General features: G+C 48.3%; 1 protein-coding gene across 6 annotated transcripts in view; it reads left to right on the top strand.

Moving 5' to 3' along the window:
- The window catches only part of AUTS2 (activator of transcription and developmental regulator AUTS2), a 1,192,920-nt gene that overhangs the window by 1,071,489 nt on the left and 99,681 nt on the right, over positions 1 to 21,750 (top strand). For all 6 annotated transcript variants that reach the window (XM_043914907.1, XM_043914908.1, XM_043914906.1 and 3 more), the window contains one exon: positions 18,386 to 18,434. In XM_043914907.1, the coding sequence (XP_043770842.1) occupies positions 18,386 to 18,434 (49 nt within the window). The remainder of the gene's footprint in view (positions 1 to 18,385; positions 18,435 to 21,750) is intronic.

The following is a 21,750-nucleotide window of genomic DNA, read 5'->3' as shown; positions in this document are numbered from 1 at the left end:
TTCCCCTTCAAGCCCAGTTCAGGCTATTTATTGTTTTATTTGATTGTTGAGAAGTCAGAAATGATTAAATTGATTCCCAATGTGGTGTGCACATTGCCTTGGCTCAGAATGGTCTGAGGAAGACAAAGGCCAGCTTCCAGTTGTGCAGTGTTCTGGTGTGTGTGTGTGTGTGTGTGTGTGTGTGTGTCTGGTGGCGGGAGGGGGGTTAAGGAGAGGGTATATGGGTTTTTTTTCCCTTTCTGAAGTCCTTTCCCTGTGGATTTCAGATTAAAGAGAGCATGATGGCACATTAACCCTTTTGGTTTTGCTTTTAAAACACAAAGCTGGCAAACGGGCTTAATGAGCCCGGGTACCAAGCGATAGAGGCGCAGAGCTAAAGAGGCCCACTTGAGCCTCGACTGTTTTGACGAGAAAGTTAAATGGTACTTTACCAGTTGGAAGGATGAAATGCAAACCGTAGCATACTGCTGACATTTTGCTGGTCTATCGGGCAATTCCAAGAGTGGGACACCTCAGAAAAGGTATGTCAAACAGTGTGCCCTCCTTAGAAATTAATAATGAAACTGCCAAGAAAACAGGAGGAGGAAAATACTGCTTTCTGGCACAGAGACTGTTCTCTGTTTATAATCTAGATATTAGATCAAGTACAATCACAAGACCTTATATATTGAAAAGAGTGAGCGAGAGAGAGAGGAGATGATGATTCATCCCATCCCAACCTGTATGCATTTTATTGGTAAACCTAAGGTTCAGTGACTTATTAAAAGCCACAGCCAGGTGCCGTGGGCATGTTCTAACACTCATGTCTCCTGACTTTGTTAATCCAGTATAGCGTTTTTCAGCGCCTGACCTGACCTGTAATGACCCACAGTGGCCCTCAAGCAGTTTTTAAAACTCACCAGAGACTGCTGCCGATGACGATCAGCTCATTTCTCTAATCCTCACATAGGCTAGTTATCTGTAATCGTTTTCCTGGCCTTATGTTTTACCTTTAAACCCACCAGTCATTTCATAAATACACGATGTTGGCTCTCAGTGAGTGCTGGTAACAGAAAATCCATCCATCACCACTAGTGGGGATGGAAAAACAACTTGGCGCACGCAGCCGAGTTGAATGTTGTTTGCGGCTTGATCTTTGTATAAGAAGGACATCGTAAATTTACGTGAAAGCTACCAGCCAGCAACTGTGTTTTCCCCAACCTCCCCCTCTCCAGGAAAACTCATCGCTAGGAAAATAAATGGCATTCTTCACCAGCAGCACAAAGGTAGGTCTTGTTCCTTGTAGGCGAGTGGCTATTTGAAAGCCTGGCTACAACTTTCCTGTTTTACTAACACTTGTAATTAAATCCGTCAACTCCCTCTAAGATTCTGTGTAAATACCAGATGCTCGCTACATTTTTTTTTTTCCTCCTGGAGAATATGAAAAGTTGTACACTAACAGTAGAGGAACTTGTAAGGAGGCGCAAACCCGGGTGGAAGTGAGCGGCTGAAGGACCACCCCCCTCACCTCCCGTGAGCCTCTGGGCCCAGGATGCTTGGACTGCACGTGGGCCCCATCCCCATCACTTGCATTGGTGCAGATGGATGTTAAGTTAACACCCACACCCTGGCTCAGGAGCAGATGGCTGGGAGCGGGGCGTGGTGGACGGAGGACCCGGCGGGCAGCGGGAGGCACGTGGGGAAGGAGGCGGGGGCCTTGCCTCTCGCTCCCTGGGCGGCTGCAGCCAGCTTTTCATGTGCTGCGCGCGCGGCCCCGCCAGCTGTCACTTGAATTCGTGCAGAGGATCAGAGGAGGAAGTTTGGGATGCTCTGGGCAAATCCACCCTCTCTACACGGGGGTAGGAACCTCCTTTTACAGCACATGTATTCCTCAAGGGAATCAGACACATCTGAGCTTTTTCCCCACTTTCCTATACAAAGAGGTGTAACTTTTTATCCCAGAGGTGATGGTATTTCAGCAGAAGGCAAAACAACCCCTCCCCCCTTGGGTTTTCCAGAATTAAAATGTAGTTGCCTAGAGTTGTCATTGCCTCAGGAGAAAGCTGAGAGGGTGTTAAGTGAATCATGAAAGTGAGGCAGCATACCTGCTGGCATTTAAATGTGAGCGTGTGGAGTGTGGGTTTCTTGGCATTTATAATGCAGAACCCGGGAAAGGGTGCTCTGCCTCCCCTACCCACTCAGTCCTAGCAGCTTGGTGGGAATTTACTTAAAAAATATTTAACACTTCTAGTAATGTTAGCCAAGTACTCATATTATATATGGGCAACCCCTAGCCGTCCTTACTGAAAAGCCCGTCCGTGGCTTTGGAGCTTTCCCCTGCTAGTCTTGTTGGGTGGGTTGCCACATAGGGGGTTCGCTTCATCACCGAAGATTTTGGGTGCACCTCTGAGACTCCCTCGAATGTGTGAGCATGGGGAGGGAGCCAGTATGGGAAGCACGGAGCCTGTGGCCCACGCCACCTCAGCTACTTTCAGTTTCTATTTGAAACTGAAATCACAGCAGAGCTGTCAGATGGCAGCTGTGCATTTGGTGGAAATGAGAATTCCAGATTTTATGCTAATGCGGTTTCAGGTTCCTTTGAACCTGCAGTTTCACGAGGCTGTGCTTAAAACTGCAATCTGTTTTAGATAAGAGCAGGGATTACTAAAGACTTTCTAGTTTTGCAAACAGTCACAGCCTCCGAAAGGAAAGGGAGAGATCAGATTTATTCTTTCGTTAACATTGTCATGTTAAGTTTTCTCCTACTTTATCAAATAGAAAACTTTGCCTTGGTTTGACAATGTTTTTTTGACTTTAGGATTTTTCGGTTGGTGCTCTTTATCTCTGTTTCAGTAGGGTTCTTTCCCTGAGTTCAAGGTCCTGGCCATTCCCTTGCAGAGGCCAGAATACAAAGGTGATGCTCACGGCTTGTCTCATCCTTGTCTCATCTTCTTCCTTTTTCTGAACATTGGCACTGACTTAGATGCTTATGTCCATTACCAATTGCTTTGTAACAAACTACAAATTAAGAGCTGAAAACACAACAGTGACTTACTTGCTTATACTTTTGCAGTTTGGGCATGATAGTTTCTCTCTGATGCACGTGGCATCAGCTGAGGTGAGCTCAATCGGAGCTGGAGGAGCCACTCCCAAGAGGCTGGCAGGTTGTTACTGGCTTTTGGCTGGGAGCTCGCCTAAATCCTTGGTTCCCTGGCTTGAATTCTCCCTTATGTGTCGCTGCTTGAGCTTCCTCACAACATGGTGTCTGGGTTCCAAGAGGAAGGAAACAGAAGCTGCCAGACCTTCTTCACACCTGCAGAAGTTCTTCTTACTGCCTTAACAAGCTCTGAAGTTCCAGGGCATCGCTTCCTCCACATTTTCTTGGTCCAAACAGTTACAGAGCCAGCCTCGATTCCAGGGTAGAGAGCTTGAGCTCCACCTTCCGTGGGAGAATGGCAGCTTCAGTGGTCGATGTGGTATTATCATTTTTCTTTTTATCAATTTTCTCTTTATTTTTCTTTTCTAATTGAAGGATAATTGCTTTACAGTTTCGTGTTGTTTCTGGCTTGCATCACCATGAATCAGCCACAGGTATACGTACGTCCCCTCCCTCTTGAGCCTTCTTCCCACCTCCCACCCCGTCCCCGCCCCAGGTTGTCCTAGAGCACCGGTTTGAGCTCACTGAGTCATACGGCAAATTCCCACTGGCTGGCTGCTTTCCATATGGTAGTGTGTATGTCTCCATGCTCTATGCAGTCTAGAAAGACGGTACTGATGAACCTATTTGCAGAGCAGCAGTGGAGACGCAGAGATAGAGAACAGGCTTGTGGACGCAGAGGGGAAGGAGAGGGTGGGATGAATGCAGAGAGTATTCTGTTTTCAAGAGAAGTTAAATGGGCTCTGTCGCTCACCTTATGACGGTGGGTTTCTGTGTTCTGCGGAATCCGAGACTGGCAGCAATTTGTGGGGGGGACTTTATCGTTCAGTTTCTCTTTGAAACAATGTCTTCATTCTCTTCTGTTTTAGTTGGCAGGGAAATGGTCATTTCACTCAATGAGGTGTTGTCCTGACACTGTTTACTGACCACCTGTTACATGTAAGGCATGAGAGTACCAAGATGTTTAGAGGAATGATGATGGTAGGGTGGGTAAGGGCACAGTCCTGGCCCTCAAGAGATTGAATCTTTGTTCTCCAAAGCTACTGCTTATTCTCGCAAAGGACATTTATGCCCCCCAAAGGAATAACAGTGTTGAGAGATGAGCCAAGAAACCTGTCAGACATTGTCTTGAATGTATATCCCTAAGGAAACCTTCCAAAGAAACTGGAGTTTTGAGCAGAAGAAAGTGCTGCTTTAATTAACTTTCAGTAAAAGTCTGTAAGTGGAGATTGTACAGGACCAGAGAGGCGTTAGCAGGTCTTTGCGGGCATGCAGGCTTACCCTTAGCCTTAACTGCCATGAATGTTCTTAGCAACTGGTGTTTGTATAGCAGTTGACCATTTGCAGAGTATACCCATTTGACTGATGAAGCCACAGAGGTGGAGGTGCCTGGAATGGCCGTGTTAGAGTTTCCTGATCCATCCTATTGATGTGGAAGGGACAGGGAGGAAAACCAAGACCAGGACAAGGGGGAAGAATCAGAAACATTGGTCAATAAGAATGCTTTTAGGAAAGATAAACCAAGGGGATTCTTTGACATCGTAGCTGTCCACCTAGTACCCCAGCGACCATATGATTCATCGAAACAGTAGAAGCAAATGTTCCGCTCTTACCCAACAAGAATTTCTGCAAGTAAATATTTGGATCATCAGGAGACTGCACAATGAAGCTAAAATGAAAGCATAAGAGCTTTGCTAGGTGCTTGAGTATAGACAGAGGAGAAGAATTTCCAGTACCCTAGAGAGTATTAATGCTTTCAGGTAACATGTTTCCAGGAAAAGAGAGATGGCTGTAGGGAAAGATCACCAAAGTGCAACTGGCCACCATTTCTCGTGTTTCTTTCACAAATTACCTTAATATGGGTTGCAAGTCACCGTTCAAACAACAAAACCTGTGCAAGTAAGCTACTCTTGTATCTTAGTAGTATTCACACAGCTCAGATACCTTTACCATGACTCTTGGATCTTGAAATGTCTCTAGGTTTTAGATATCAGAATTTATTTTGAGTTAGATCTAGAAGTGCCATTTCAGCATTGGGAGTATGTGGAAGTCCAAGTTTGGCCAAGGGAGTGAAGAATCAAGATTCATCCAGTAGTGTGGTCGGTGGACGCTGGTACAGAGGAGAAGGGGCAGGACGTACCTGCTGAAACCTTGCTATCGTCCAGACTCCTCCACTTCCAAAGGGCGTACTTACACTCTCTGTGTCAACTGCCTCGTCTGAAATATGGAGGAGAAGAGCCGTGTCTCTGTTGACCTCACAGGGTTGATGTCAGAGCAGATGATGTAATAATTGTATACATTTTCGAAAAATATATTGTAACATATATTTTGAGAGACTGACTCAGAAGCAGTAAGTGGCATCAGGGTATATGATTTATGGCCTCTGTCTTTCCCTGGTCTCAGGTTTAGCTCCTTGGTTGGTCTCCTCCCTCTCTTTCATTTCAAGGCCCTGAAATGAGGATTAGAATCACATTTCGAGCCTGACCCAGACCTCGTATAGCCACAGTCTTTCCCTGGGACTAACCGAAGCTAGAAGGGAGGGTCCTCAAGACAGATACAGAAATACAGTGTCGTATCAGTGTAGCATTTAACTGAAATTCTAACAATGTACCTGGTGTGACTTGTTTAATTGTACACATGTCGGGGGAGGCCACATGAGCTCCTATCTCGAGATGCACGTGAACCGTTCAAGCGGCCACCCGATGACCTCAGGGGGCTTCAAGGGCCCTTGGCTCTCTCTGGAATTGTTGGAAGTTCGGGGAAGCTCACTCAGGCCAGAGTGGGTCACATGCCTCTCGCAGAGAGAACTGGGAACCATGGTTGGTTCCCCAGCAACCCCAGTTTGCCAGGGCAGCCGTTTCTAGCAGGGCCGCTGAGTGCAGCTGCCGACTCACAGATGGCTGCGCCCCTGGTGGCAACCACAGGGACTGCCTTTCCTGCTGGGCCCCCTGCTGTCCAGCCCCTGGGGCATACGGGGGGGGGGGGAGGGGGGGGCCAGCTGGGTCCTCCTCCCCCCAGCCTCCAGCCCATCCCCTAAAGGACTGGGTGCTTGACCACCTCCATTTTTGAAGCTGAGAGAGGCCACTGACTGTCAGCCAGTCTTCCCCACCTAGCATCTGCTCATCGATGGCTGGTGGTAGTCAGTGAAGACAGAGCACTTCTCCAAGTGCCTTCACACAGTGGTTCGTCACTCCCTCAGCAGCAGCTTCTGTAGCATTAGTATGTGCTGTTACTGTCCTATTTTACAGATGAAGAAACTGAGGCACAGAGAGGTAGAGCAATCTGTCCACCATCACAGAACTAATAAGCGGGAGTGGAGGGGGGAGTCAGGAGTTGAACCCAGAAGTTCTGTCGTCAGAAGCTGTGCTTTTTAACCACTAGACCAACTACCCCTCGGTTGCCCCCAAACAGAAATGGCTGCATCCAGTTTACAGGCCTTCTTAACCTGTCTTCCTTGTGTATAAGAAGCACAAGTTGCCTTATAGTTTATTATTTAAGATTTTCAACAACATACTATAAGGGTTGAAGTCTGTTACTAGCCCCATTTTACAGATGAGGAAAGTGAGGCTTAGGAAAATCTAACTCACAATTCAAGCTATCTTAATCGAGACTGGATTGAAACTTAACGTCCTTCTAACATCCAGCCCACACCCCTAACCACCCAGGCCAGGGACCATGAATTATAAAATCCAGTAAGCCTGCTTAAGGATCAGAATCTGGGACAATTTAGGCAAAGACAGCCAAAGAACATGCCTCGCCAAAAGCACCTTCTTGTCATCCTAACACTTGACTTTCCTCAATGTGTCATCTTCATTGAGTTATTTACACATTTTTTTCTACCCATCCTCTTAGCTCACACAGACGTTTTGTATACATTTCTCATTTTAATCATCACTGGTTCTCCCACCCCACTCCCATTTCTGTGCGGATATAGTGAGAGGAGCTGGGTATTGGAGATTCGAGCATGTAACTAGGACAGAGTGACTACCTGGCCTCAGGGAACATGACCTCCATAGCAAATGCAGGTCTCTAGACCCCAGATCACAAACACCCCTCAGTGCTGAATGGTCCGATGGAGAAGGGAGAAAAACCCAGGTGGGCACGAGGCAGGCACGGCCCCCATCGTCCTGCTCTTGTGCCCTTCTGTGAAAAGTTTAGATTCCACTGGGCAACACCAGCAGAGATTGAATAGGTGGTTTGTTTTTCCATTGCCTTTCTTGGTGGGACTGTCAGCTTCTGAATATTAATAGTTTATGTAGATTTGGTGGCTAGGTAAGAGATATTTTATTGTTTCTTATAGTTTTTCCCCTTTGTAGTTTATAGTACACTGTGAAGTTTGAAAGTAAAATTCTTTTTCTTGACTTCTACACTCGGAAAATATTTATTCCCCCCTGCGTCTCAATCGTATGCATCATAAACTAACCCAGTTCAGTTATTTACTTCTCTCTTGTTGCAGCACCGTGATCAATTGTAGCAACACAGGCATATAATGGTAGAGACTTTTGCTTTACAGCAGGAAGAGCGTGAGCTACTGCAGTCTCCCTTCAGAGTGATGAGTAATGAGGCTGCCGTTTAGAGATGGCCTGTTCAGAGGGGGCGCAAGGCACAGCAGAGGCGTTTGAGGCCACCCAGGACTGGGAAGGATGCGGGGCAGGACGAGAGGGGGGCAAAAGAAGATGAGATGGTTGGGTGGCATCACCAGCCCAGTGGACATGAGTTTGCGCAAACTACGGGAGATGGTGAAGGACAGGGAAGCCTGCGTGCTGCAGTCCGTGGGGTTGCAAAGAGTCGGACACGACTGAGCACCAACAGAAGGCTGGCTCGCTGTGCATCACTGGAGGGGGAGGTCACGATCCCTAGTGCAAAATGAACTGGCCTGCACGGGAGAAATTCCTGGGACCCTGCAAGAGTTTTCATGTCTGGGCTGGACAGCTTGGAAAGTCAGGAATTTGCTGAGGTGGGAAGCAGGACAAGCTTGCTCCCAGGGAGTTTCCCGCTTCCTGGTGACGAGCAACCTGTTGACTTAGTTCTCCCCCCGGGGCTGTTGGTCGCCAGCCATGGGTAGGGAGGCCCCAGGCACTGCAGTCAACCTGCAGGTCCCTCTGGGCTTCCCAGCGCCTGTCTTCTGCCCTGAGTCCCCCTCCACTTCAACAGGTGCCCAGACATTGGTCAGGCGCCTGCAGCCTCAGCAATAGAAGGACAAAACGTCTGCCAGCCCGCCCTCCTCTCCCATCATGCCTCTTCTGAGGTAGGCATGCTAGTGCCATGTGGGGCACACAGCATGTGAACACATCGCAAGATGTGAGTTATATCCGGAAGAAGCCAGGTGGGTTCAGGCAGAACACTGATCCTAGGGAACGGGTTCCCATTAAACCCTCCCAGATAGATAATAAAGCCTCGACTCCTGTCTCCAGACACACGTCTGTCCCTTCTACGTGACTGTGGCCTGAACAGAGATGCAGAGACACAGTCCTTGTACGATCGAGTTCAAAACCAAATTGAGGTAGTGGCTTTCCTGCACCGAGAAAAGAAATGAGAACCAAAAACACGCTTGTGCACCAATAAGAAACCACTTGTATGGTTAGAGATAAAACCGTGCCTGTTTGTTTATTTATTTATTTGGAGTTTGGGTGCTTTCCAGTGTTTGTGAGCCTGTTTAAACTGGAAATGTCTGTTTAATGTGGCAAGATGACATCATTGGGATGCACACTCTTTTCCTATTTGAAGAAATTGACGCCCTTACCCTTAGGAGGTTGATCATGTCTTAGAGCCTTGCAAACTCTGAAAACATTTTGCTTGATCCAAGGTTAGACTTTATAATCCATCAGAAAGATCCACGTGATTCCCATCCCTCCCACCTTATTATGTGGCCCAGGCTATGCAATAATCTGTAGCCAGGTTCGGGCCTTATCTAGTAGAACTCTTGACAGTAAAGCCTATGTGAAGATGGAGTTCTCTGCTCTGGTACAGATGGTGCAAACCACTGTCTCCCCTGCTGGGGACTGGTGTCACTTATGATGTTCGCGTGGTTCTTTTCATCATGACTGTGATGATCCCCATTGAGGGGATCCCATAGAAGGCATGGCTGCAGCCATACAGAAGATACTGTTATTTGGTATCTTTGGTATATATTGGTATACTCTCTCTGACGTAGAGAGTATTAATTTCTTAAATAATTTTCTTCATTTATTCTTGGCTGCGCTGAGTCTTCGTTGCTGTGCATGGGTCTCCTCCAGCTGCGGCGAGCAGGGGCTGCTCTGTAGTTGTGGAGTGCAGGCTTCCCACTGCGGTGGCTTCTCTTGTTGCGGAGCACGGGCTCTAGACACTCAGGCTTCAGCAGCTATAGCACGTGGGCTCAGTAGTTGAGGCTCCCGAGCTCTAGAGCACACGCTCAGTAGTTGGGGAATGGACTTAGCTGATCCAGGGCATGTGGGATCTTCCTGGAACAGAGATCAAACCATCCCATGTCTCCAGCATTGGCAGGCGGATTCTTTACCACCGCAGAAGCCCCAAGAATGCCATCTTTAATTACTGTAGCCAACACGTATATCCTGCTTGCTACATGCTGGGGGGCTGTTACTGACAACAGCTCTATAAAGTATAGATACTCTTGTCACCTCATTTTACAGGTGAGGAGACGGAGCTGGGAGAGAGAAGAGCTTTGCCCAGGGTCTCCTGGCTCAGAAATGACAAGGTCATGATGGAGGCCAGATGCTGGCTTTTAACCTCTCCCCAAAGAACAAGTAGAAACTTGTATTTTTAACGCTTGAAAAACTTTAGAATTTGAAAAGATCAAGCCCTCTAGGAGACACAGAAGTAAGCCAGGTGGGGTGCCATCTTTTCTAAGGGTAGCTGGGAGACAAAACTCATATGTTATCACTCCTCTTTCCTAGTCTTTTCAAACTACATAATTTAACATAGAAAAACTGAAGGGAATTTTTGTAAAGACTTCCTCTTCCTTTAAACCACCCCAAGAATCACCCAGCATGTGTTCTTTTAGGGAGTGACTGAAGTTATATTTGTGAGGGAGAACACCTCGAAATTAATGCACTTTTTCTATATAAGGTACCTGACAGAAAACCAGAATTAATAAGAAATAGCCTATCAAAAAATGTTTAGTCTCAGTCTGGTAGTTTGTGATACAAGTTGAATCAAATTTCATATTTTAAGCTTTAATACTGCCATTTAGAATGATTTAGAAGAATTTCCTAGTTTGTCTTTAGATGTAGTTTGAGAATTCATGAGGAAGTCTCCATATTTCAATTTAGCTTGTAAAAATTTTTTTACTGGTTAATCATAGACTTGCCTAAGATTTGTTCATGTGTATTGTGGTTTAGTCGGTCTAAACCAGTCATGTTTGACCCTTTTTGGCCCCCTTGGACTGTAGCTCCCCAGGCTTCTCTGTCCATGGAATTCTCCATGCAAGAATACCTGAGTGGGTAGGCATTCCCTTCTCCAGGGGATCTTTACCACCCAGGGATCAAACCCAGGTCCCCCGCATTGCAGGCAGATTCTTTTCCATCTCAGCCACGAGGGAGGTGGCTTCCAAAGATTTTTGGTTGTATATTAAAACTTGTTGGGAGTTTGCTGGCGGCCTAGTGGTTAGGATTCCAGGCTTTCATTGCTGTAGCTTGGGTTCAATCCCTGATTGGGGAACCAAGATCCTACAAGCCGCGTGGCATGACCAAGAAAAAAAAATATTGTCATTGTTTCTGAAATAATCTAACCCCGGAAAGACCATTGAATCCATAATCTTACTATCTGCTTCTAGTCAGGGCCTCCCCTTTGTGAGACCTGCCCTTCTTAGATCTGGTTCAGAGGTTGAAGGTGACATTAAGAAGCCATTAGTGCTCAGTGTGTTAAACCTTCTAAATATAACAGACAGGGTAGCTGCCAGCCTTTGACTTTATAATCTGTAGATTAAAATTCCAATAAAGGGAAGAACATAATAAATCTTCTAGGTTCTTGCAAGTCAGATCTCTGACCAGATCCATCACCCAGTGTGTGGATGACCTTTTTTTTTTTTTTTTTTGCTTCTTGCTTCCTTCTTTCTACTTTTGATGCTGTCCCTCTAGCCACTCCCTTCCAGTTTTGACATTGCTTTCCTCCCTGCCAGAGAGGAGGGGGAATAGAGCAACTTGGATCCCAATCAGAATGGGCCCATTCCTGGGTCTAGTGAAGCTGAGAATGAAACAAAGTGGCGGGGTAGGGACTGCAGCAGGGCGTGGGGCGCCAGCGGGGTTAACATGGACCTGGCGGGGTTAATACAGGGACGCAGTGGTGCAGAGGTCCAGCCTGTGGGTTCTCTAGAGGCTCAGCTCCTAGCGGTTCTGCATTCCTCCCGATTGTAGATCATCAAGACCCAGAGACGCATGCAGATCAGTCCCAGGCTTTCGTCTGAGGTCTGCTCCCTGACAATCAGAGATGAGAGTCTGTTGCAGGGTGTGGCAAGTGTCAGCTGCGTGGCCCAGTGACAGCACGTTACAGGGCTAAGCGGTGGTTTGAGTTGGTCGGTGAAGTTGCCTGGTGCTATTTGTGCATCTCAGTTTACCCTGTAGGGGACCAGGCAGGAGCTGAGGCCTTTTCTTCCCCGTAATGTTGATTTTATTAGCGAGCAAGACAGGAAAACAGTCCCATTTTGGTTGCTCCCCGCAAAAAACAACATCTAAATGTCTTTTCTTGAAAATTTAATGTTGCCTTTGAGCTACCTTGGTATTGTACCCACAACTTCAGAATGAATACCCTCTGGCTTGAGGGCTTCAGCTGGTTTTTGACACATCTTATAAGCAACTGGAATAGTCAACTCCAGACTCACACCTTTGGAGACATCTTCCCTTGTGATTACTCTGGGAGTCAGGGTAGAGAAAAATCTCTATGATCTATCTTTTAAGAAAAAAAAATTAAAAAAAAAAAAAAAAAAAAAAACACCACATAGTGCCACCATTTGGGTTTGAGGGGTGTTGTGAAGCAAGAGAGACAGCGCCTCTTATTTCCAAAATTAATTGTATTTGGAAGTTAAAGGGGGAAAAATGTATGCCATATAGCAAGTACCCACCTTTTTCCCCTTGAGAGGTTTCTCAAGAGTGCCATGAAATCAAACAGTGATGGATATTCAACTTCAAAGAGGTGAAGCTGGGATGGAGTTCAACATTCCTTCAAATGGACGTGACTGCTTGAAACCCCCTCTGTGTCATTTGGATGATGTGTGCATCGCTCCCAGCCCCATCCCTTCCTCTGCCCAGCCACACTCCGGCTGAGGGTGGCAAAGAAGGGCAGTCAGGAGCTCTCTCACCCCGCTCCCGTGGCTCCTGTATGCACACTGGAACTTCCTCCCAGGTGCAACCTCAGCCTTGCTTGCCTGCCTTGTGCTGGGGAAATCTCAGCCATTTTCCTGTGTGCCAAGGAGGGAGCCCTGCCAAGCAGCTGGGGTGGAATGAAAACTCCAGGTGTTTGCAGAGGGTCTCCTCACCCCTTGTGTATGGCCTGGCACTCTTTTGGGGACTCTGTGATTGGGACGGTGAGTAAAGAAGGCCAGAATCCTACTCAGGTACCTGCCAGACTGGACACATGGGCACTCTGGTGGGAATGTGTTGCTCAGGGGAAGCCACCAGGGGCCAAGTTTGTGGTCATTCAGCCCCCCTCCCGGCCTCAGGCCCTAGAGAACACAGTGATGGTAAATGTCCGTCCCTGCAGAGCTGGGCTGTGGCATTGCTTCAGTCCTCTCCCTGCATTTGTTGGCGGAAACCCTCTCCACATTTGTAGATATCTCTCTCACTTGTTCAGCTGTGTTCTACTCTTGGCCACCCGTGGACGGTAGCCCATCAGGCTTCTCTGTCCACGGGGATTCTCAGGCAAGAATACTGGAGTGGGTTGCCATTTCCTTCTCCAGGAGATCTTCTTGACCCAGGGAGGGAACCTGCATCTGCCGCATTGGCAGACGGATTCTTTACCACTGAGCCACCTGGAAGCTTTGTCCAGGGGAGGGCATAAATGCCAGTGGATTTGAAGTGGGGGGGTGTGATTTGTGGAGGGCCATGCCAGGCACTGTTATCTTTGAGACCGAACAAACTGCAGCCCAGCCTTTGATCAGGTGGAGATAAGGTTGGATTAAGACCTTTTTTTTTTTTTAACTAATACTAGACTCTGACCACCCCCGCCCCCTCATTTTCAACAATGGACTTACTACTCTTGAGCACCTACTGTGTGCCAGGCGGTTTATCCACATCACTTTCTCGTGGAGCCCTCGGAACCGCCCAGAGAGCCTGCTCTTTACCGACGTGACCGGCCTAGACCGCGGGCCTAGTGGCCTTCCCCAGCCGCGGCGCAGTATTGGAAGCGACAACTGTGGGGAGGGCGCGGGGCGTTGCAGTTCCCGCCGCGCCAGCCCGCCCGCCCGCCCGCCGGGAAGGCCGCCGTGGGGACCTCGGGCCCGAGCCGCGGGGGGAGCAGCGACAGCTGTCGATGTCGCACCCGGGGACTGCGCCCCCGCGGGGCAGACCCGGCGCCAGGCCGAGAGGAGGGGCGGCGAGGGGCGGGGCGCGCGGGGCGGGACGGAGGAGGGGCGGTGGCACCGGCGGCTCGGGCTCCGCGCGCCGAGGAAGTCCCGCTCCGAGAGCTGCGAGCGTCTGGAGCAGGCGCGCTCGGCACAGTCGGGGAGCGAAGTCCGGAGCCAGGGGCCCCGTGCCGCCGCCGCCGCCCCCGCCCGCCACCAGTCCAGCCAGGGATCCTGCGGCGCCGGCGGCGGCCGCCGATGGAGTTCACTTGAGCGGCGAGCCGGCGGGAAAGGCAGGCGCCCGCGAGCGGAGCGCGGGCCGGAGCCGAGCCAGCCCCGGGCACTTCCCGCCCGCCTGCCCGTGAGCTCCGGCCGGGAGTCGCCGCGGGCCCCGCGCAGCCCGCCCGGCGCCCCGAACGCTGCAGCGCCGCCCGCGCCGCGCGCCGGAGAGATCGGCCCCGATTAAGGACTCCCGGAGCATCTCCTCCAGCGCCGCGACAGCGGTGGCGGCGGCGGGACGGGGACTGGTCCGCCCGCGGGGCAGCTAGACAGGCGGGAACGGCAGTCGGGGAGCCGGAGGCGGCCGCCGGGGAGAAGCTGCCGCCGCCGCCGCCGCGCGCACTCCTCCTCCCTCTCCCTCCTCCCCTCCGCACATGGTCTCCTTTGTCCTGTCGTCGCCGCCGCCGCCTCGCTCTTAGCTCCGCGCGCCGAGGCCGCAGCTCGGGCCGCTCCTCTCCGCCTCGCCCGGGACGCCCCTCGAGTCCCCGCCAGCCCCGCGCGCCGCAGGAGCAGCCGGGAGGCAGCTGGGCGAACGCGGGCCGGGCGCTCCCTCCCGGCCGCCCGCCGGCTGCCCGCCTGGCCTCGGCCGCGCTGGATGTACGCGCGGCGCGGGCGCTCGGCCGCCCCGGAGCCGCCGCTCGTTGGGATTTGGTTCGCGTGCACCCGCTTCCAGACTTTCGCCGAGAAAGGAGCCGAGACCCGCGCGGACCGAGCCGGGTCGGAGTTGGGCGTTTTCTCTTCGTGTTTGGCTGATTTTACCCGTGGTCTGTGACGATCCCCCCACCACGAGCCTTGCTTTGGAACCAAACCATGAACTTGGGGCTGACAGGACCACTTAACCCTTGGCGACCAGGTAATGCAGCCCTGGAGGCGCGCGGCTGCCTCGCTCGGCGCCCGCGGTCGGAAGGGAGTCGGGGGTCTTTTGTTGGCGGCGGCCGGGCAGGGGTGGCAGGGGCCGCAGGAGCGGGCGGGCTCCTCGCGTCTGGCGCGCCCGAGCCCCCCGCCACCACCCACCCCTCCTCCCTCCTGCCCGGCCGCCCGCCTTTGTACTTTTCACCCCTGACTCTCCGGGCTCGGGCGGCCGGAGCTGCGCCGTGGTGCCCGGGGACCTAAGCCGCCCCGGCGCCACCCGCCCCGAGGGGCTCCGCCTGCCTTCGGCTCGGGCCAGGCCGGCGCCGGCTTGGGCTGGAGACCTAGGCTGCGCTCGCCGCCGGTTCCCCGGGTAGCGCTTCCCCGCGCCGAGGTCGGGATCCTGGCCCGCACGCGGGGCCAAGGGAAGCGAAAGGAGATCTGGGCTCTGAATTGCCACAGCTGGGCAAAGAACTCGCGCTTAAGTTTCGGGGATGTTTCTCTTTTCTTGTTGGAGATCCCCTCCTCATGCGGGTGCGGGTGCGGGTGCTCGGGGCCGACCCCGAGATCCGAGGCCGAAGGGAATTAAGATTGACCTCGAACCGGAGCGGCCGCGTCCCACCCCTGTCTACTCGGAAGGCTTTTATTCGTTTTCCTCATTCTCTGTGTTCCTTTCTTCAATCTGTTTGACTAGTTTAACTTTTCTTTAAACACCAGGTACAGCGTCGAATCATTTTTCAGTGTGGTGGGTTTTGTTTTTTTTTTAAATTTTATCTATTTCCATCCCCCTCCCCCAAATAAAAAGCAGTCAAAAGAGAGCTTTGTTGTTTTTTTTTTTTTCCTATCGTTTTTAGATATAGCGGCTACAACGCCCTGGCTCTGCAAAACCAAGTGAGGGGGATAAAGCGAAATGGCGAGCGAAATCTAAAGATCTTTAGTATGTAAGGGTGCCCCTGTGTTAAGGGAGGAGAGACGCAAAAGCTATGCTCGCCAGCCAACTCTTGGCTCACCAGGTTTCCATTAATCGTCCCTGATTTTTTTTTTTTTTAAATCAGGAAAAAGGTCCAGGTAACATAAAGAACTGCAGATTTTTCTCTTAAAAACAATGAAAAAGAAAACTAGCATTAAGATCCCAGAAACCGCAAATTTGCACAAATGCTTTAGAGCGCAAGTCAAATTTGAAAGTTTATGGAGAAAGAAGCAAAGCATTTCCTTGTAGTTCCTGCTTAAGACTTTGGCGGAGAAGCTCTTTTCTGACTTTTCAGGACTGTGGTCCGCCATAGTTGGAACCGCCTGGATGGGAGAAAAAGGGCTCCAGGTCATTTTTCTGATTAGCCGAAAGTCCCATTACCATCATTTTCTTTGGGGTGTTTTTCCACGGAGGCCTCTTTGAGACTGCCCACCCCCACCCCTCCCCAGTTGCAAAAGGGCTTTGTGACATGTATCAGAAAATTAAAGGGCTGGAGAAGCTTTTATTAGAGAACATTACTCCTAAGTCCTTCGGAATATCCTGTCAGACTCATTTCCTGAATAACTTACTGGATCGCATCATAATAATCACATCCTCTAAGTTTGCTTCAGACATAAGGATCACTAAACTGGCTACTTGAGAATACGGTGTGGAGCTGAGGCTAGAGTAGCAACCCCAGGGAGGGTGTGCAAGCCAGCCAGAGGGCCTCTTCACCTCCAGCTTCTGTCCTGTTTGCTCTCTCCCTCCTCTTACACACACATACCCCAAGTGCAAATAAAAGCTGGATCAGGGGCCTTCTCTCCTCCCTGGCTGTTTTTTGCGTTGATGATACAATACCTCGTTTCTGTGGTTCTTTAGCCCAGTGAGACTCGTTTTAATAGGTAGTCCTCAAATCTGCAAGGGTTATTGCATTTTGGCAAACTGATTTAATTAACAGCCTCTCCCCTTTTTTCCTTTTAAAAATAGCAGCTGTAGTGTAAGCCATGAATTTAACATAGCCATTCTAATTTGAAGAGACACTTTTTCATCAAGTAATGGTGAAATGCTCTTTGCTCCAAGTTTTTAGCTGGAAACTCCTGTTCCTAGAAATCTCACTAAATGTTACAATAGGACAACACTGTTTCTGTGATTTTTGCTTCTGTACCTCAGTGTTCTTGATTTGTTTCATGCATGGCTTGTTTCCCCCTCCATGCAGTACTTTTTTTGGCGGTTTATTTTTATGAAAAGCTACTATGGTGTGCAGTTTTATTTAAAATGGCAGGAAGGCCCTTGGCATATTTTTTATTCATGCAAAATAAAAGGAAGCATCCATCTAGGATTTATTTTATTTTAAACTGCTTATGTATAAGTGTGTGTAATTCAGCACTTGTTTTGCACGTACATTCATTTTTTTCTTCAACTATTAATCTTCAGAACCACCCTTACAGTAGGAAGATTAGAATTAAAATAAAGGGGGAAATAGTCATAGTAACAATATTTTATGTCTTTCTGTATCACTTACATTGAGAACTAGAACTTGTTCGCTTCAGACATAAGGATCACACAGGAATGTCTCATCTTTGTCAACATAGCACAAAAAGACCAAATTGAGTATCTTCTTTGTCCCCAAAAGCCAGCTCCAGAGTCTGAATTTGTTGTTTTTAAGATTCTCCCCCCCTCTACTTCTTATATTTTCTCTAGATTTATTCAAAATTCTATGCTTTGTCAAAAAATGCATCTCTGTGTGTAAAGTGTGAAAATCAGTGATTTCTTACAATGGTTGGGTAGCAAAAATAGCATAAATATAACCATTATAACTTTAAATGCAGGTACATTCTCTAATTATTCCATAATGGAGCTGCTTAATTTTTAAGTTTCTTTTTTTTTTAAATTTTTCAAATTGTAGAAGTACAGTGCTTCTGAAACATCATAGCATTTTCCTCCAAACTGACTTTATGTTGATTTTCCAGAACATTAGTGTATAATTTAAATTGGCTTTACTCTCGCTGTTTAAACAGGCTTACTTCACTTTCCTGGAGCCACTGTAATAATTAGCAGACATGATTTCTAGAAAATGGAAAGGAAATAATGCTGACAGTGTATATAGTGTCAGCGTGTTGGGCAGGTCGGCTGGGTTTCATTTCAACACCAAGGTCGTCCTGGTTACCACAGGGGACAAGGACCTCGGGGTCATCAGATAAATCTTTAAAAACGAATTTCAGGGAGTGCTGGACAACACTTTTTAGTGAGGAGAGGCTTAGTGTTAAATAATAGGCATTTCTGGTTTCTGAGAGAAAATTGAAAAACAGGCATGTCTGCAAATGTGGAAAAAAGTACCGTTTCCAAAATAATGATCTGTCAATGAAATTGCAAAATCATTATGTGAATGAGCTGAATTGCTTTGTGTATCATCTCATAGAAATATGTTTTGCACAGATAATATGTCTAATAAGGACACATTTTTAAAATCAGATTTTTTCCCCCTTAGCAAATAGCTGCACTGCAGGTCTGCCTCATGCAGTCAACCAGCACCACCTTATGGAGGATTGGGGGAAATTACTGCTTTCCTTTTCAGGCTTTTCAAAAATGGAGTAAATTGATTTAAAATAATAGTAGTGATGCTAGTGACGACAGTATTCATGACAAGGATAACTCTTTTTCCCCCCTTCTTGTGTTGTAGGCCTCAGATGCCAGCTCTGAAAAACTCTTCAATACTGTTATAAACAAAGGTAAGAGCCCTTAAATCCGAGCGGTAGTTTATTTTCCTATTTGTTCTGTTGTCTTTGCCTTGAATGAAAGCAGAAAGAACAATGGTCATCCCTTACCATTCTGGAGCTCCTGTTCATAATTGTATTTTTGCTTGAGACAGAATCTATGCTTTCCTGATGTATCCCAAAACAGTTTATTGTAAAAGAACACATTGAATCCTTATTTAAATTGATTTGCCTAAGAAATGACTACGTCTCTGTGACTTTCATTTAATGTAGGAAGTGATCATGGAGAATAATCATTCTCAGGATGCCTTAACTTTATCGTTAGTTATCAACTACCCAGCAGTTGGAGAACGATAAATAGCTGGTTTGTACTGCAGACTCGAATAATCAGTACATGTTTAGTATTCACAGGATTATGGTCATAAACCAAGCCTTACTCTGCTGTGGGCTTTCTGTGAAGTTAATAAACGAGCAAGAGGGCAAAATTTAAATACGTGCTATTCCATTAATTTCTTCCAAACTGCAGTAGAGGCTGAGCGAGGCTAATGATATTGCAGTACATTAAGGGGAAACTTCCCTTAAATCACCACCGATAGGTTTCTGGGCGGTTTTCATTGGTTGCAGTATTGTTGGGAATAATGAAATTTAAGGGAACTTCTAATACCGGGTTTTTGCAAAGATGTATTCTTTGAAAGGTATAAATTATACAAACTCTTTGATCTCTTCCTCTCCACCATAGAACATGATGTTTGCATCATAATTGCTAAATGCAGAATGTATGCTTCCCGTCCTGGTCACCTTCTGTGTTCCATGGAAGATACTGGCTAGCTTGAACAGGGTTGGGCCTTCACAAAGTGATATTTGAAACCATGTCCACATTCTCCAGTGGCCTTGGCTAGCGTTTTTGCTAGCTGGTTAGTCAGACACATTCCGAAGTGCAGTTATTTTGAGCTCCCCGATTATTTTAGAATTCGAACCAACTGCAATTTTAAATAGTACATTATGTTTAGCGTTCCCTGGAGGTGTGCATGCTTATGTGATTGCTGTTACTCCCAGAATTATTGTCATATTGAATTTTATCTTTTTTTATTGCATAATGGAGTATTCCAGTTTTATATTTCATCGTATATTTTGATGGACTGAAAGTTTGTATAAATTTGTTGTCCGTAATGCTAAAAGCCCAATAAAAGAAGGTACGTGGCAGTTCATAGCGTACAGGGCTCATATGGGAAAATGTGCGATTGTTTATTGCTCGTTTTGACAAGGCAAGAGGATGGTAGATGGTCGTGGGTCCCTGTAAGACAGGAGGAGGAGGACCCTGCGGCGGACCTGAGGTCCTCCAAAGGAGGTGCTCTGTCTCAGTAACACTCGCCCCACCCGCTTCCACAGGACCCCCGCAGCCCACGTGACTGTGTCTGTCTTTTGCCAGCTTGCTGGGAAAGCTCTGGAATGTGTGTCCCCTCTCTGGGATCAGCCAGCCCTGGCCTGAGAGTTGGCTCTGCATTGAGGCCTGGCTGCCCTCAGGGGGCTGAAAGGCACCCTTCAGGGCCCAGGAGGAGGGGTGGGTGGTGAGCAGCCTTGTGTGACCTCCCTCCCTCTGCGTCTTCCCTCCTGCTCCCCCCAACCCCGCACACCCCTGCCCCCTTTCCAATCAAACGTCTCCCACATTCTTATTTTTGTTTACTTACAGAGTGTGATTTGTGGCATCTATTTGGTTGTGAATAGTCCTCCTTCTGACAGGGTGCCTTTCTTCTGAGCTGCTTTTCTGGGGGTGATTTAGTTGCCTTGAAAGGATTAAGGTTTCTTTGTGTACACTAAAATCAACACAGGCTTTTTTATTTTTTTTTCCCCCTAAGCTTTACTTGGGAAACCATACACAAATAAGCATTTTAGTTGATGGCAGATTATTCCTTTGCCCCTTATTTCCATCAAAATGGCCTTTCTTGGCTCCTCCAGAGTTTCCCCTTAATGCCTTATGCTAATTCCTGTTGGTAACATGAATGACAAGAGCCGGAATCAACGCAAATCCAGGTGGTGCCAAACAGAGGGACTGGTATCCAGCACCCGCCCTCCTCCCTGGAGAGAAAGAGATGAAGCAGGGGGGGGGGGGGGAAGGGAGGGGAGCGTGGGGGTAGTTTTGTTAAGGGGATTAGTATTCACACTGCTAAATATCAGGAAAACAAGTTCCAAAAGACAGGTGCAGGGAGTCTTGCTATGTGCCTGTGGGTTTGGGTCTGTTTTTCACTCTGGGTAGTGGCAGTGTTTACCGGATGGATGGTTGACACGGTCTTCAAGGAACTGTCAGCTTCAGGCGCATCAAGTTCAAGTTCTGTAAAAGCGGCCTGCCCCACCCGCAAGTCTGGTCTCCTGACTCTGTCCAGTATTCTTAGCCGAGAGCAATAAAAAGCCATGTAAGAAAGGGCAAATTTACACCAGGTAACAAACACCGCTGGGAGAATCCTCAAAGCCTGGGCTTATTGAACAGTCTGACAAGAGTGCTGACACGTGTATGCTTCCCCCCTCCAGATGTTTAAAGCCACACATCACCTCTCCCTCTCTGGAGCCCCACCGGGCTCCGGCCTTCCAGAAGCGTGGCTTTAAGCTGCTGGCGAGATTATGCTGCTGAGCCCCGGCGGCAGGCAGATTTGGTCCATAAAATTTCACTGTGGGAGGGCAGTGCTAATCTCACAAGCTGATTGTGGTGGGGGGTTGGTGGGGGCACAGCTTTGATGTTGGGCCCCCGAGATGGGTGGGGGGGGGGTATGTAGGTCTGACTGAAGCCGCAGGGGTCATGGCTCAAGTCCCATCAGTCTGTTTGTGAGCTGGAGTAAATCGTTTCGCCTCTTTAGGTCAGACTTTTCAATCATAGCAGAATGGAGTCCTGGGCCAATGTGTCTGGTGGGGATAAGACAATTAGTTGGTGAGGAGGAGGGGCTGAAACAGAGTAGGCACCTCGAAGGTTTTCTATCCCTCTGCCTCTTTGATCTTGTTCTGATTCTCTCTGTTGTCGAGCCCGTCTGATTTAATAGAGGACTAGTAAGATTTTGGTGTTTAGGTGTTCCAAATCATTACTTCCTTCTGATGCCTTTTAGTTCACATTTTGAAAGAAATTAATCAAACGGCACGTGCTTGTAGGTACACACGACTTGCTCAGTGAGAATTGAGCTTGTCCAAAGGTGTGGGGAGATGAACCTCCAAAGTTCAAGGCTTAGGGTTGGAGACATTTAAGAAAAAAGAAAATAGTAACTTTAATCAAGGTCATGATTGCTGTATTTAATCTTTATGTGTTCAAATGTTTACAGGATGTTCATGTGAATTTTATGAATCCTTC

This window comes from Cervus elaphus, chromosome 10 (genome assembly GCF_910594005.1).
Source record: "Cervus elaphus chromosome 10, mCerEla1.1, whole genome shotgun sequence".
In the NCBI taxonomy this organism is placed as follows: Eukaryota; Metazoa; Chordata; class Mammalia; order Artiodactyla; family Cervidae; genus Cervus; species Cervus elaphus.
The sequence above is the reverse complement of the archived record's forward strand: the minus strand, read 5'-3'. Positions and strand labels throughout refer to the sequence as shown.